This window comes from Carcharodon carcharias, chromosome 8 (assembly GCF_017639515.1).
Source record: "Carcharodon carcharias isolate sCarCar2 chromosome 8, sCarCar2.pri, whole genome shotgun sequence".
Lineage (NCBI taxonomy): Eukaryota > Metazoa > Chordata > Chondrichthyes > Lamniformes > Lamnidae > Carcharodon > Carcharodon carcharias.
In genome coordinates this window covers 173,678,131-173,691,978 of record NC_054474.1, presented here as the reverse complement: position 1 = coordinate 173,691,978, position 13,848 = coordinate 173,678,131, and the positions used below count along the sequence as shown (strand labels likewise).

The 13,848-nt window shown below is 39.4% G+C and overlaps 1 protein-coding gene across 1 annotated transcript in view; it reads left to right on the top strand.

Moving 5' to 3' along the window:
* The window catches only part of LOC121281539 (protein crumbs homolog 1-like), a 178,233-nt gene that overhangs the window by 144,819 nt on the left and 19,566 nt on the right, over positions 1–13,848 (top strand). The window contains exons 8-12 of the mRNA XM_041194488.1: positions 1,951–2,507; positions 3,894–4,059; positions 4,587–5,454; positions 7,640–7,756; positions 11,596–11,722. Of these exons, the coding sequence (XP_041050422.1) occupies positions 1,951–2,507; positions 3,894–4,059; positions 4,587–5,454; positions 7,640–7,756; positions 11,596–11,722 (1,835 nt within the window). The remainder of the gene's footprint in view (positions 1–1,950; positions 2,508–3,893; positions 4,060–4,586; positions 5,455–7,639; positions 7,757–11,595; positions 11,723–13,848) is intronic.

Below are 13,848 nucleotides of genomic sequence, written 5' to 3'. Positions count from 1 at the left end.
GCCAGGTACAGGGCGGAGATGTCAGTCGGTATTATTATAAACCTTCATTTCAACTATTCTCTGCAAAAAGAACACGTGTTGCCAACACCTTTTTTTGAAAGTGCACTGGTCAATTTCCTAGCTCCTGAACTTCAGCTGTCGGCATTGCAATGTTCTTTCAAAAATTAGCATGTAAGTTGTTTGCACCATTTAATACAATGTGTATTCCGATACATCAAACTCAATAGTTAGAATTGGATTTTGGCAGTTTAGTTGATTGTTCCCGTGCCTGTCACCTGACGCTACCTTTAACATACTTGGATTTACTTTAGCTTTGCAACTTTTAATGATGTACTCTAAATTCTCTGGGTGGTGTCTGGGGTTAATGTCTAATCTCTACAACCTGTGATGGTTTTACTATCCAACACTTACAGTAGATGAATCACATAAATATCGAGGCATCCACTATAAGTAGTGCAGACGGTATTCGCCGCTGGCCCTATGTTAACTACTCAACACATCAATCCTCCTTCCACCTATCAGTAGTTACGATACATTTCTAGTGCCACCCCCTTGTAGGCTTGTGGGAGAGTAATTAGCAATTATGCACGTGAGCAGTGCGTCATTTTCAGGCTCCACTTCAACAGAAACATTCTTAATTAATCGCTAATGCATTTGGCATCAAGAAGATAGACAAACTGGCTCTGGATATTTTGTCGGTCAGCTGTAGAGCCACTAAATACATCAGCAGCATACAAGGCCTTTGATAAAATCTTTAATAGAGGGAAAAAAATGAGAGAATGTTGATTGGTAGATTCCTGCTCTTGAGATAGCAACTACTTGCCCGGATGAGTGCAGTTCTAATGCTTGACACCATCCGGACAAAGCAGCCCTCTTGATCAGCACCCCATCCATCACTTTAACGTTAACTCCCACCACCACCAATACCCAGTGCCAGCAATGTCTGCCATCTACGTCATGCAGTGCAGCAACTTCCCAAGCCTCCTTCGACAGCACATTGTAAACTTACTACCTCTACCATCCAGAAGGACAATGGCAGCAGATGCATGGGAACACCACCGTCTGCTAGTGCTCCTCCAAGCCACACAGCATCCTGATTTGGAACTATCTCCATTATCCAGCTCTACCTGTCCCACCCCCACCCAAACACACACACACACACACACACACACACCCACCCACCCCCCCGGCCCTTAAACCAGCTTATATTTCACCTCTTTTCTATTTTTCCTTAGTTCTGTTGAAGAGTCATACCGACTCGAAACGTTAACTGTGTTCCTCTCCACAGATGCTGTCAGACCTGCTGAGTTTTCCCAGATATTTTTGTTTTTGTTTTGGATTTCCAGCATCCGCAGTTTTTTGCTTTTATCTTAGCAAATCTAAGGAATTTATTTCATTCAAATAAAATCTTTTATTTTTCCTTTTTTTGAAACAAATTGACAGATAATGTACACTGTTAAGATCAGGAATTGAATTACAATGAGTAAAAATTAATAGCAGGTTCCTAATCACTGAAATAGTTAACTGAGAGAAAATGGGAAAACTGATAAACAGATATATTTTGTGAATAGACAAGCAGATTACATTCTACAAGTGACCTGAAACATATGCCAGATGAACATGTTGAATAAAGGATAATAATTTGTCAGGGAAGTGCTCTTCACTAAGCTGCAGCCTTGCTCTGTAGGAATGTGAAACAAACACAAGTCCTGAGCTGAATTTAAGATTTATTTGGAGAGGTATTACAGGTAAATATTTGGTTTATCTCCAAGGAGCATTAAACTTATCTCATCAACATTCAAATGAAAACTATTGAATACTGGACAAAGTATTCGTTCCATTGCCCATGAATTAATTCATGAAATGAATCTATTTCCCTCCCAGAAATCTTTGATGTATTCTATATATTTCTAAGCATTCAACAAATCCATTTTCTGCTCCCCTCTGCAGAATTCATCTCCGCAACATTCAGCAATGAGAATTCAAGCAGTTCTGCCTCTTTCATTGTCACCGACAATCCAGGCACAAAATTTGTTATTTCTTTTTTCATGCGCACACTAAAGGAAGACGGCTTCCTATTACAACTCAACCGTGGTATGGTTCCTTATCTCACAATATACCTGAACAGCAGCAGCATTTATATCAAGACAAAAACCATGCGGGTCGACTCATCCATGAATCTTGCCGATGGCATTAAACGACTGATAGAAATTCGTTTTGATGAAGGTTGGTTAACTGTTAGCCAATCAGATGTTATTCTGCTAGACTATCTGGTATCTTCTGTGAAGATTCAACCTTTCGACATTGTCCACATTGGTCAAGATCCAATTGATTCTGCTGCCTGGGGAGGACCTTTCAAGGGTTGCCTGCAGGATGTAAGGCTCAACACTAACCAACTGGAGTTTTACCCCCTGGCAATCGGAAATTACAGCTCATCACTGGATGTTTACAAGAATAAAACACTTGTAAACGTGATCAAGGAATGCATCAGTGATAATTCTTGTATGGTGAGAAAAGAGGTTGCTTGCATTCTTTAAATGACCAATTGTTTTAGGTTTACACATCATTTAAGATTAGGGATGCTGTTCTACTGCTCTACAAATTCGATGTTCTCTGTTTTTGAATAGGTAAGAGTAGCACTTCAATCATGTCTCTCACAAACATCGCAAGGTGTTTCATATAAGCAATGAATTTCTTTGTGAAGTGCAGTCAATGTTATAGCAGCAGCTAATGTGGCATGACGAGGTGGCACAATGATGAATGTGTAATTAATAGGCTCTTCCTCATACTGTTTGGGAGGAAATATTTTAAGGTCAACCTAAATAAGGGAAACCGGCATTTAAGGTCTTGGTTTAATGTCTAATATAAAGGGTGGTGCCTCTAACAATGCAGTGCTCTTTCAAGCCTGGTTTTATGTGTTCAAATCCTAAGGTGGAATTTTACGTCAGCAGGATATTACAGTCCCGCCAAAGTCAATGGACTTCTGAACAGCTCACTGCATTTTACAGCCCTGCCCCCACCACAATGGGGCCATTAAAGTCCACCATAAGAGTGGGTTTTTAATCCAAAACATTTGAGCTCAAGATACGAGAGTGATATCAACTGAGTCAAGTTACCTGTTGTGAAAATGTGACTGGGAAAGAAAAAAGAATGTTGAACTAAAGTAATTAAATAACAAATCTTAAAGTAGAAACATGGATATTAACTGGAAAAGAACAGCTGATCCTTTAAAGAGATTTTAATACATACAATCCAATTTTTATTTGTGCAATCAGGCAGTAGAAAAAATTGGTGACCTTTATAATCTCTATTTTCATAACAATACTGGAATAGTGCAATCGTTTGGAGTAATTCAAAACAGAGGGTATTTATGAACTTCCCAGCAAATTTTCATTTTATTTTTGATGTATTCCTAGAAGGGAGATGCTTATTTCAATGACCCAGTGAGTCCCTGCTAATCTAGTCACTTGTTCATGTTCGGCCAGTTTTAGATCCATGTTGTATTGCTCACGTAAACGTATTTAGTCAGTAATCTGGGTAAACTATCCCTGCTGGGTGTGAGCCAAAACTTTCTCCAAAAGTATGGTTGTGAACTTTCAAGAGATTATCTTTCTGTGCTAGATTTTTCAAACCTAAAATTAAAACTGGCCCTTGTATATTCTCATTAAAATCTACAAACAAAACAAAGACATATACATACATAGTGCCTTTCATGACTTCAGGCCAACCTACATCACTTGACAGCAAATTAAGCACTTTTAGGTGTAGTGGCTATTGTAATGTAGGAAACATAGTCTAGAGGATGGTGTAGTCACTGACAGGTGGGACAAAATGAAAATATAGTGAACAAGAAATTGGTTTGTGTGACCGACTTACTTATTGCTTTTATGCAGACTGCTCCTTGCCAAAATGGAGGCAATTGTACTGTGATATGGAACAATTTTGAATGCAAATGTCCAAAGGCGTACACTGGAAGGACCTGTGAAAAGAGAGTGTGGTGTGAGACTGATCCGTGCCCTGCAGGATGTCACTGTCAGAACCTTGCAGGTGGATACGAATGTAAGAACTACAAGAATTCATTTATCTGTATGCGTGAATATTCAGAGACCAGGATACAAAAAAAAATTGAATTTTAAAATCTATTGCAAGTTTTGAAATCTAAAACGGCAATGCGTATACTACACTGAAATTTACTTCTCTCTACCATGCATTGTCTGTGGACAAGGAGGAAATTGGAAAGTCTGATTTTAGTTGCTAGCAAGGCTGGTTTTAACAAAACCTTTGAGGTGCCTTTAAAGAACTCACTGGGTTACAGCCTCTTTAATATCATTAAGAATTTGGATTAAAATGTAACAACTCAATGTAGTTTGGGGGTTACTCACGTGCCTGGGTATTTCTAAACAAAACACTATCAAATTGGAGGTGGTCAATTCTAACCTTTTAGTTGCAAATCCCTTTGTTTCTTCAAAAGTAGATCCATGTGTTAGAGACGTGAAGTTGTTGAGAGGATCCAAAGGTGGTGATGAAGCAGCAACATAGGTCTCAGTGAGATAACTTCTACCTTCTGTTTTTGTGGATGTTCACAGGTTATGCTAATGCAACATTTCAAGGTGATAATCCAATGGTATACATTGGCAACAAGTTAATCACAAGAGATCTCATAAGCATTTCTATGGACTTCAAAACAAGAGATGTGGATGCTGTTCTGCTGCAGGCCAGCAATGGTGCCGACTCTATTTGGTTTGGTATCCATAATTCTCACTTGCAGTTCAATCTGTATAGTGGAAACAGCATAGAAGCCCTCACTCTTTCTGACAAAATCAACGTTTCAGATGGACGATGGCACTCAGTGATTATTACTATGGTGGAGCCTTTGACAATGTCATCAAGGTGGATCATGATTGTTAATGGAAATTCCAATTCTACCAGTCCAATCACTGCTGGGAACTTAAATTTTCTTCAAAGCAACGTGAATATAACACTAAGCAACAATTTTACTGGTTGTCTTGGTGTGGTTAAAATTGGTGGAATATACCTGCCTTACTTCAATCAAAAATTTTTAACAAACAATGAACAGTTTCTTATGGTGAGCAGTCCCCCAACTCAAATTGGATGCTTTGGCAAAGAAGTATGTTCCTCAAATCCGTGCCAGAATAATGGAACATGTGAGGACCTATTTGACCTTTACCAGTGTAACTGTGATGCAGGGTGGGAAGGCACAAGATGTGAATTCAACATTGATGACTGCAGGTCCAGTCCCTGCATTCATGGTAATTGCAGCGATTTGGTGGACAGTTACCAGTGTAGCTGCGATCGGGGCTATACCGGGATAAACTGTGAGAATAACATAGATGACTGTGTGGACCACAAATGTAGAAACAACGGAACCTGCGTGGACAGTATCAACTCATACGTTTGCAACTGTGCGGACCAGTTTACTGGACAATACTGCGAGTAAGCTTACTGTTTTATACATTGAAATTCCTCAAAAATTGAATAAGAAATTTAAAATCACTAACGCCCAAGTAATAGGAATTAAAATAACAACTGCTTCTGGATTCCTTTAATATCTAATTTATCCTAGTTGTGATTCCTACTGCTTTAATGCCAGTTGTTTTAAATGCCTTGCTCGCTTCAACTGATCATTGCAAATGCACGGTAAACCAGCGACAGATAACCTAATCAATATGCCACTTGGCTGAATACTTGCGCTACAAGCTGCGGTTCACAATGTCTTCCAGCCAATGTTTATAAATCTTTATGGTACCGGACTTTTTGACCTGGTCAGTTCTCGGTTAGTGCCCACCACAGTCTTAACATTTTACAATTTAGTCTTTTATCATTGCCCTGCCAATGCCTCTAGTAGAGATATGGAACAGTCTCAAAATTGCTCATCTAATTCCGGGGGTATTAGAGCATGGTGTAAGGATTTAAATGGAAAGAATTTTTTTTTTAAAAAGAGTGCATTATTGGTAATTAAATTTCAAATCTTTAAATAATCATTACCAGTGGAAAAATCAGATAAAATCTTAAATTCATCAATAAAGATGAACAGTTTTGATTGAAATATATCTAGTACTTGACTGATAAATGCACTTCAATTGTTTTATATGTATGTGACAAAGGGACTAGATATATACAAGCAAAAAGTTAGGAAAAAGCAATTTCTCCACAATTTTACGAATGTATTAAATTTATAAAATACTGAAAAATTCTCTTTGCAAGTTTGAGGTTTGGAATTACAAATTCTCCAGCAGGAGTATTACCACATTATACAAAAATCTGAGTTTCAGATGACGAATTCCTCGCCAATGTAAGCAATGGTGGCTTAGAGTTTACCATAAATTTGAGGTCTTTCCTCATGGAAAATTAATGCATTTGAAGCATTGCAGAATATCTGTAATTATAAAATGTGCAACACAATGAAATTATCAGATCACAGATAGGAATAGAGAAGAACAACAGGATTGGAATAAGCCATTGACGTTAAAATTAATAGAAAATCTCATCTCCCTATTAGCCAGGGTAGCACATGGTGAGACGAAAACTATATCCCAATATAAATTACTGAGCAGGATCTTCCGGTCGGCGAGCGGGGGTGGGGCCGCCGACACAAAGTGATGCATCGGAGTCGGCTACGCGCCCGCCGAACTGTCAAAGGCCTATTAAGGCCGTTTAAATAGTAATTTAACTAATTAACGGAGCTGCCAGTCCAACCTTAAGGTTGACGGCGGGGGAGGGCAGGTGAAGAGTCCAGGCGGCCTTTGCATTTATCATGAAACCTCATCCACGGGCGGGATGAGGTTTCATGAAGGTTTTTTAAAGTTTAATAAAAATTTATAATAAAATTCATTGGCATGTCCCTGCTCATGTGACACTGTCACAAGAGGGGACATGTCTTTTTTTCATAATTAAAATTTTCAAAAGTAAAACTGATCTCCCCGAGGCAGCCCTTTGCCTCAGCGAGGTTTCTGCATTCTTTCGCACACATGCTGAGTGGGCATTAATTGGCCCGCCCAGGTACAATGGCGACGCGCAGCCAATCACGGGTGGCAATCGGCTATGTGCCCACCCCCACCAGCTCCCAGCCTACCCCTCCACCACCCCCCCACCCGACGGGGAGAAAATTCTCCCCACTGTGTTTGGGGATGGGCGGGGGAAGGGGGTTATGAAGAGAATATCTGAAGGAAAGATTAGTGAAGGAGAGCATCAGAACCGGTCTAGATTTCTCTTTTGAAAGTTAAAACTAAACCATTAGTACTTTTGAAAACACAATAAATTAGAAAAAAAAACTTGTAAGTATCCAAGGGGAGAATTCATTAATACCTCCTCTGTCTCTGGGGAGCTGTCCTGTCTGCTCTAAACTGATGCATTGTTTGTCTACTATATGAAAAACATTAACATTAGCAGGAGTGATTTCTAGCAGCTCAATAAATTACATACTTCTCTCACAAAGCTGGTGTTGTATGCTGTCGCCGACACAAGGCAAAGCTCAAAAATATGTACTAATTCCCACTTTTACAAAAGGTACACTGAATACCCAAGAGTCTATTGCACTTGTGCTATTGTTTGTGAAGCAGCATCTGTAATGAAATCCAATTTTCTTGTGAATGAAAAGCATTCTTAATTTTTTTTTTAGATGGTTCTACCCACCAGTCAAATGTGGAGAGAGTTTCAGCTGTAACAATGGAGGGCTTTGCACTGATGGTTTGTGGGGTGCCAATTGTACATGCCAGCCAGGCTTCACTGGAATAAGGTAATGACAGTCATTCCCAATGAATCTGTCGCTCGCGTGGTTTACATATTATGAATGAATGAATTTATTCCTGGTCTTAGTGTGGTGCCATATGTGTGTTTGGAATTCTAATGTAACTCACATGTACTACTATATGTGATCAGTGGCACAAACATGGGGATCCTAAGCAGAGATGGGTAGGGGCAAGTGGACAGGTTTGGCTGGAGGGGAGGAGTTAGTGCCAAGACGACAGGACACAATTAGTATATTTTGCATCATTAGCAAAAAAAAAATACAGAAACTGTTCGAATGGCACCCAACAAAATTTCTAAGCATTATAGAAGTTATGAATATTAGGTAAACATGTCTGGATATCTCATCATTGGAAAGAAGATGAAGAGAAGAGCATATTCAGGTTTTTTTAAAAAAACGCTGTTTGACAGTTGCTATGAAAAAGAGTTGTTTTCACAATTTCCACAGCAGCCATTTTTCATGAAAATAAAGACGACATGAATATTCGGCCTGGCATTAAGCTTGCTGGCATATGGGAGGAGTGAAGATTGAAATAGGTAATATTGTCCCGAGTTCCTCCCAGTTAAAAAAAATTCCTTGGTGTATTCCCATTTTACAGAAATAATTCTTCCAATAACTCGGACTGTGTTTTCAAGACGAAAAAGGCACTCCCCAATCCTAACAAACTTCAAGTAAAAATAGACAGTGGAGGAATCAAAACCAAGTGCAATCTTCAATTGAAGTGGAATTAGAGTCTGGGAGATGATTTGCCCATGACTTACAGATGTAAGATTTCTAGTAAGATAACAGATATGGAACAGTTAACCCTTTATTGATTAATCCAGTTAACTGCGACTGTATCATTGTGAAAGAGGTAGAAACCTCTGGGAGATAAATATAGCCATAATTTATCACTCTATACAGGACAGTGCCTTGAATCCTGTCCCAATCACAACAATTCCACCAGTGGAAAGCAACAGGTTGGAAGTAAATAATGATGTCCTGGTGCTTTTGGCTTAATTGTTTCAAAGATCAAGAACAGATTTACTCTTGCCTACTCAGTTATGTGAGTGGTGTTGAGAGTCTAGGAGAATAGAAATTCTATTTGATTGGTTGGAAGAGGGAGGTTCATTGACCTGAAAGACTTGTTGTTGATTCTCATTTTAAATTGATCAACTTTGCTGTAAACTCTGCATCTCAAATAACGTACACTGCTGTATAATTGCTCGGCATTGTCAGAATGTTAATAGAGGTAATATTTAATTAATAACAACATCAACTTACAGAAATTAGAAATGATAGATAACATGAAAATCAGATTTTCTCATTCAATGACACAGTCTTAGGCATCGATCATCCTACCTGGAATATTGGTAGAGATACTGCAATTCGCTTCAGTTTTCCAGGGTTAGGAAGGAGAAATTTGGCTAGGGTTTTCACTCAATTACAATGGAATCATAGTATGATCCATCCCACAAGGCAGCTATTTGACCCAAAGTGTCTGTGTTGACTCCTTGGAAGAGCTATCCAGTTAATCCCAAACCATTGCTCTTTCCTTACAGTCCTGCAAAGTTCGCCCCTTCAAGTGTTTATCCAGTTCTCCTTTGAAAGTTGCTAGTGAGTCTTCTTTCACCACCCTTTCAGGCAATGCATTCTAGATCTGAACAACTCACTGTGTAATATTTTTTTCACTTAGGCCACCTCTTGTTCTTTAGCCGATTACCTGAATTTTGTGTCCTTTTGTTACTGAACCCCCTGCCACTGGAAACAATTGCTCCTTCCTTACTCTGCCAAGCCCCTTCCTGATATTGAACATTTCAAATCTCTTCTTAAACCTCTCTGCTTCAGGAAGAGCAACGCAAACTTCTCCAGTCTCTCATCCGTGGCACCATTTTGGTCAATGTCTCTGTATTCTAAGGCCTTAACATCCTTCCTGAAGTTTTGTTTTATTTGTTCCTGGGATGTGAACGTCACTGGCAAGGCCAGAATTTGTTGCCCATCCCCAATTGCTCTTGGAAAGGTGGTGGTGAGCACTTCCTCGATCCATTCAAGTTCATCTGGTTTAAGTACCCATAGTGCTGATTGGAAAGAAGTTCCAAGTTTTTGGCCCAGCGACAGTGAAGGAACAGTGATATGGTTCCAAGAGAAGATGGTGTGTGGCTTGGAGGGGAACTTGCAGATGTTCCCATGTATCTGCTGCCCTTGTTCTTCTAGATGATAGAGGTTGCGGGTTTGGAAGATGTTGTCAAAGAAGTTTCAACTGTGCACCTTGTAGATGGTACACGCTGCTTTGGTGCCCAGAATCGGGCCCACTCCTCTAGATGGTATTTAATAAAGATCTAGTATATCTTCCTCGATTTTGTACTCTTATAGCCCTGATCTTATTGGATGAGTGGAAGAGGTGGCTCGATTTTGCTGTCTGTCTCAGGTCTTGCCGAATTTATTGGCAAGAGCTGATTAATGTTTTTAGTCTTCGTTCCCCAAACGCAGCCAGGCCAAACGAGAGGCTTGCCAGCTGGCTCTTTCAGGTGGATAGGCCTTTAGCACAAGGCAGCAGCCAGGGAGCAGAGCAGAGAGGAAGGTGGGAAGGATTGGAAAGGCTGAGGGGATGAGGAGATTGAAAGTCAAAGCAGGGATCAAAGACCAGGATCGGGGGCGATCGGAGAGAAGAGGAGATATTGGAGGGATTGGAGTTGGAGGGATTATAATCACAGGATTGGATGAGGCAAGTAAACTGAATCCAGCAGGTAAGTGGAAATGGTGGCTAATTCTGGGACATCCTCATAATATTTAAATATCCAATACACCTCCTGCAAAAGCATTAGCTGTCCACCCCGTCCTACTTAGAGTAAAGCTAGAATCGAGTTAGATCCGGTTTCAGATTTAAAAAAAAACACCCCATGGCTCCATTTCTAAAAGTTAAGGATTCTCATTTGCGTCTTTATTAAACAGACTTCACAATGTCCTCCTACCTTCAAAGGTTACGTCACCTGGTTCTTCTGTTCTTTCACCTCCCTTAAAACTGTACCGTCTCCCCCACAAAGACCACCTGTGGCCAAACATCGTGCTGACACTCACCTCTGAAAGGTAGATACTTGAATGGTGACTGTAGGTGGGACATATACTTGTTTAATGCCTTCAGGACAATGGATAAAACAGGCAAAAAAATTACAAAAATAAAATATTGAAACCTTATGCACTGCATTACCTACTACCTGTTAACAATCCACCAAAATATTGACTTTAATATCCAAACATCTCCAAACAATTTTGATCTCATACTTGAGGATTATTATTGTGTCACTCCAGCCTCTCAGGGAAAAGACATTGCTCTGAATTATCGCACACGATTGAAAAGTAAATGTCATTCATCAAGACAGCAGATCTGATGTCATGTCTCTTTTATGGATTCTTCAGCTTTACAGCTGGAAATGGGTATCTGAATGCCCCAGAAACTGATTAAATTACTTGCATAGAAATTGAAAGAATTGTGCGGCCCATTTTATTCATTTAAGATAATTATCTTGAAATGAATTTTAAACCTTTAAATGTCTTAGAGGTTTGGAATTTTTCCTTACTATGAGGAAAAGGTAATAAAATCCATTGCCTTGAATAAAAGGCTTCAAATTACTGATACTATAAGATGGCATTTTTAAACTAAAATTTTGAACATAAAGTACAGTTTTAATGAGCAACGCTGACGGTTACCTGCATGTGAACTCCAGACAGTAGCAAACGAACTGATTGAGATTAAAAATGACACACAAGATCATTTTGGGAAAGAGACTGGTTTATCAAATTAATACGGTCTCTCTCCTTTACTGAATTTCCACCTTCAACTTTCTTAGGTGTAAAGAGGAAGTCAATGAATGTGATTCAAATCCCTGCCAGAACGGAGGGACCTGCCAGAACCTGGTCAACAAGTTTGTCTGCATCTGTGGAGCCAATTATGCAGGCAAACAGTGCGAGCTTGATGTAAGCTATCTTTATTTCTTCTGCTCAATGTTGCTTTGGCAAAACTAGCCTCGGTTCTAATCTTTTCCTGGGCTAGACACTGGGGATCCTGAAACAGTGTTTGTCTGGCACCAGATTTGCTCAAGTGCTTCCAAATCTGATGCAGCCCAGGGATTTAATATGGACCAAGGAGATACAAGTAATAGCATTTTTCATCCTGGTAGTCCCAATGTTTTACAGGTGATGTTGTCCAGAGGTAGATACTTAGTTTGTTCCGCTGACACCTGTGGAACCTGAGCAGATATCTCAGTCCATTCTCTAACTGTGCAGAGGCCTCCACCATTCTCAGTCAGGCTATTTTGCAGAGTATTTAACAGAAACACAGCACCTTCAATTATCAGTCCTTTCTCTGCTAAGATACTAATAGCTTGTGGGTCTCCCATGCCAGTATTATGTCCCATTAGCCTCTTGCTCTGAGGTCCACGGCCAGCACACAAGGGATAGGTAAAATAAAGCGTAATTCTCTTACTAGATGGGAAGTACAATTTCACTGATGTTAGAGCCATGAACACACAAGAATTATAAACTTGGAAACAGGCCATTTGGCTCAGCCAGCCTGTGTTTACCCTCTGCACAAGCAACTAGGGATGGGCAAAAGCCGGCGAATAATAATAAAAAAAATCAGGTTATGGGAACCATGTTCCCATATCCAATCAACTGTTGTTCCTTTGTCTACCTCACCAATCTTCATGCCTCAACCACCAGCGCTGGAAGTGAATTTCACAACCTCATAATTCTGAAGAGGTTTCCCGGTCTTCAGTTCTAAATCTCTTACATTTTAATCATGCACCAGTGGTCCTTTAATCATGCCTTCAAACCTACAATCCAGGTTCACCTCGGCTGCATTAGCATAGGTGCATCTATTGGAAGCTCCTGGTCTGGTACGGGTACTTATGCTATTGATTGCCAAGTCATCACTTTCCAACATTCAGAAATTTAGGGGTGAACTACGGTCATGAATGGTTTACACTGAGAAACCTTACCTTCCCATGACTGACTTTCACTATAAAAATTAACCATTTTCCTAACAAATGGCACTGGTAAGCATTTCTCTAATGGTCCCACTTCATTGATTTATCATTAAGGGAATAAAGTATTTTTAAAGTTGCAGTATCCCATAGAATCACAGTCAAAGTTCAAAGGTGCAAGCGATTTATCCAGAGCTAGAAAATTAATGTGATGATAAACCAAAGAGCACTCAAGTAAGATTTCAGGAACCAGTCTAAGGGATTGATTTTGGTTAAGAAAATCCCAGCCATTATCCCCTAAAATAAGACAGTTGCAAAAGCAAACTAGTAGTACATTAGGAACTTAAAACCTGTTTAAGGGGCCTCAGTATATTGTGCAATAAAAGCTACAGCACCAACACTGATGCTGCAACTATTCTGTCTACTAAAGATAGTAAAGATTCAGGTTGAATCACTGCATATACACTTTGCACCTTTTTCTAGTTTGACTCTTGGAGTTCCAGAACAGAACAATGCATGTCCTATCTTATTTAGTAAAGGCTAGCACTAGGTAAAAGAACTTGAAGTCAAATCTAAGCTACAAATCTAATTAGCGTTTACAGCAAGTACTTGCACAATTATCTACTTTTCATTAACCTGCTAGGGGATTTCATGGGTTGATGATTTTCAGCTGAACTTGAATGTAATCATTTCAAAACCAGGCCAAGTAACAAGACAACTTCAAAGTTGAAATATTTTGATTTTTAAAACAGATTACCTTAATTTAAACATAAATGGCTTTACAAACCTATGAGAAAAACTGACAACTATGGGCACCGCAAACCAAATTTATTGCCAATTTTGACAAAATAGAGATGTCATCAACCTTCAAGGTTTGCTTTTGGCTTTTCACGCTGTATAACCACAAACTAACCAGCTTGAATAAGACTATGCATGATGAGGGGCTGCAATCACTTTTACTTGATCACACTTTATATATAAAGAATATTTTGGACTCTGTAAATGGATCGCAACTAAAAACACAATTATTATTTTGTAGATGGACAATATGCTACACTCTTTATAGATATGCAGGGAACTATTAATACTTTTATTCTAGAGTTTAATGCATGTTGGGTT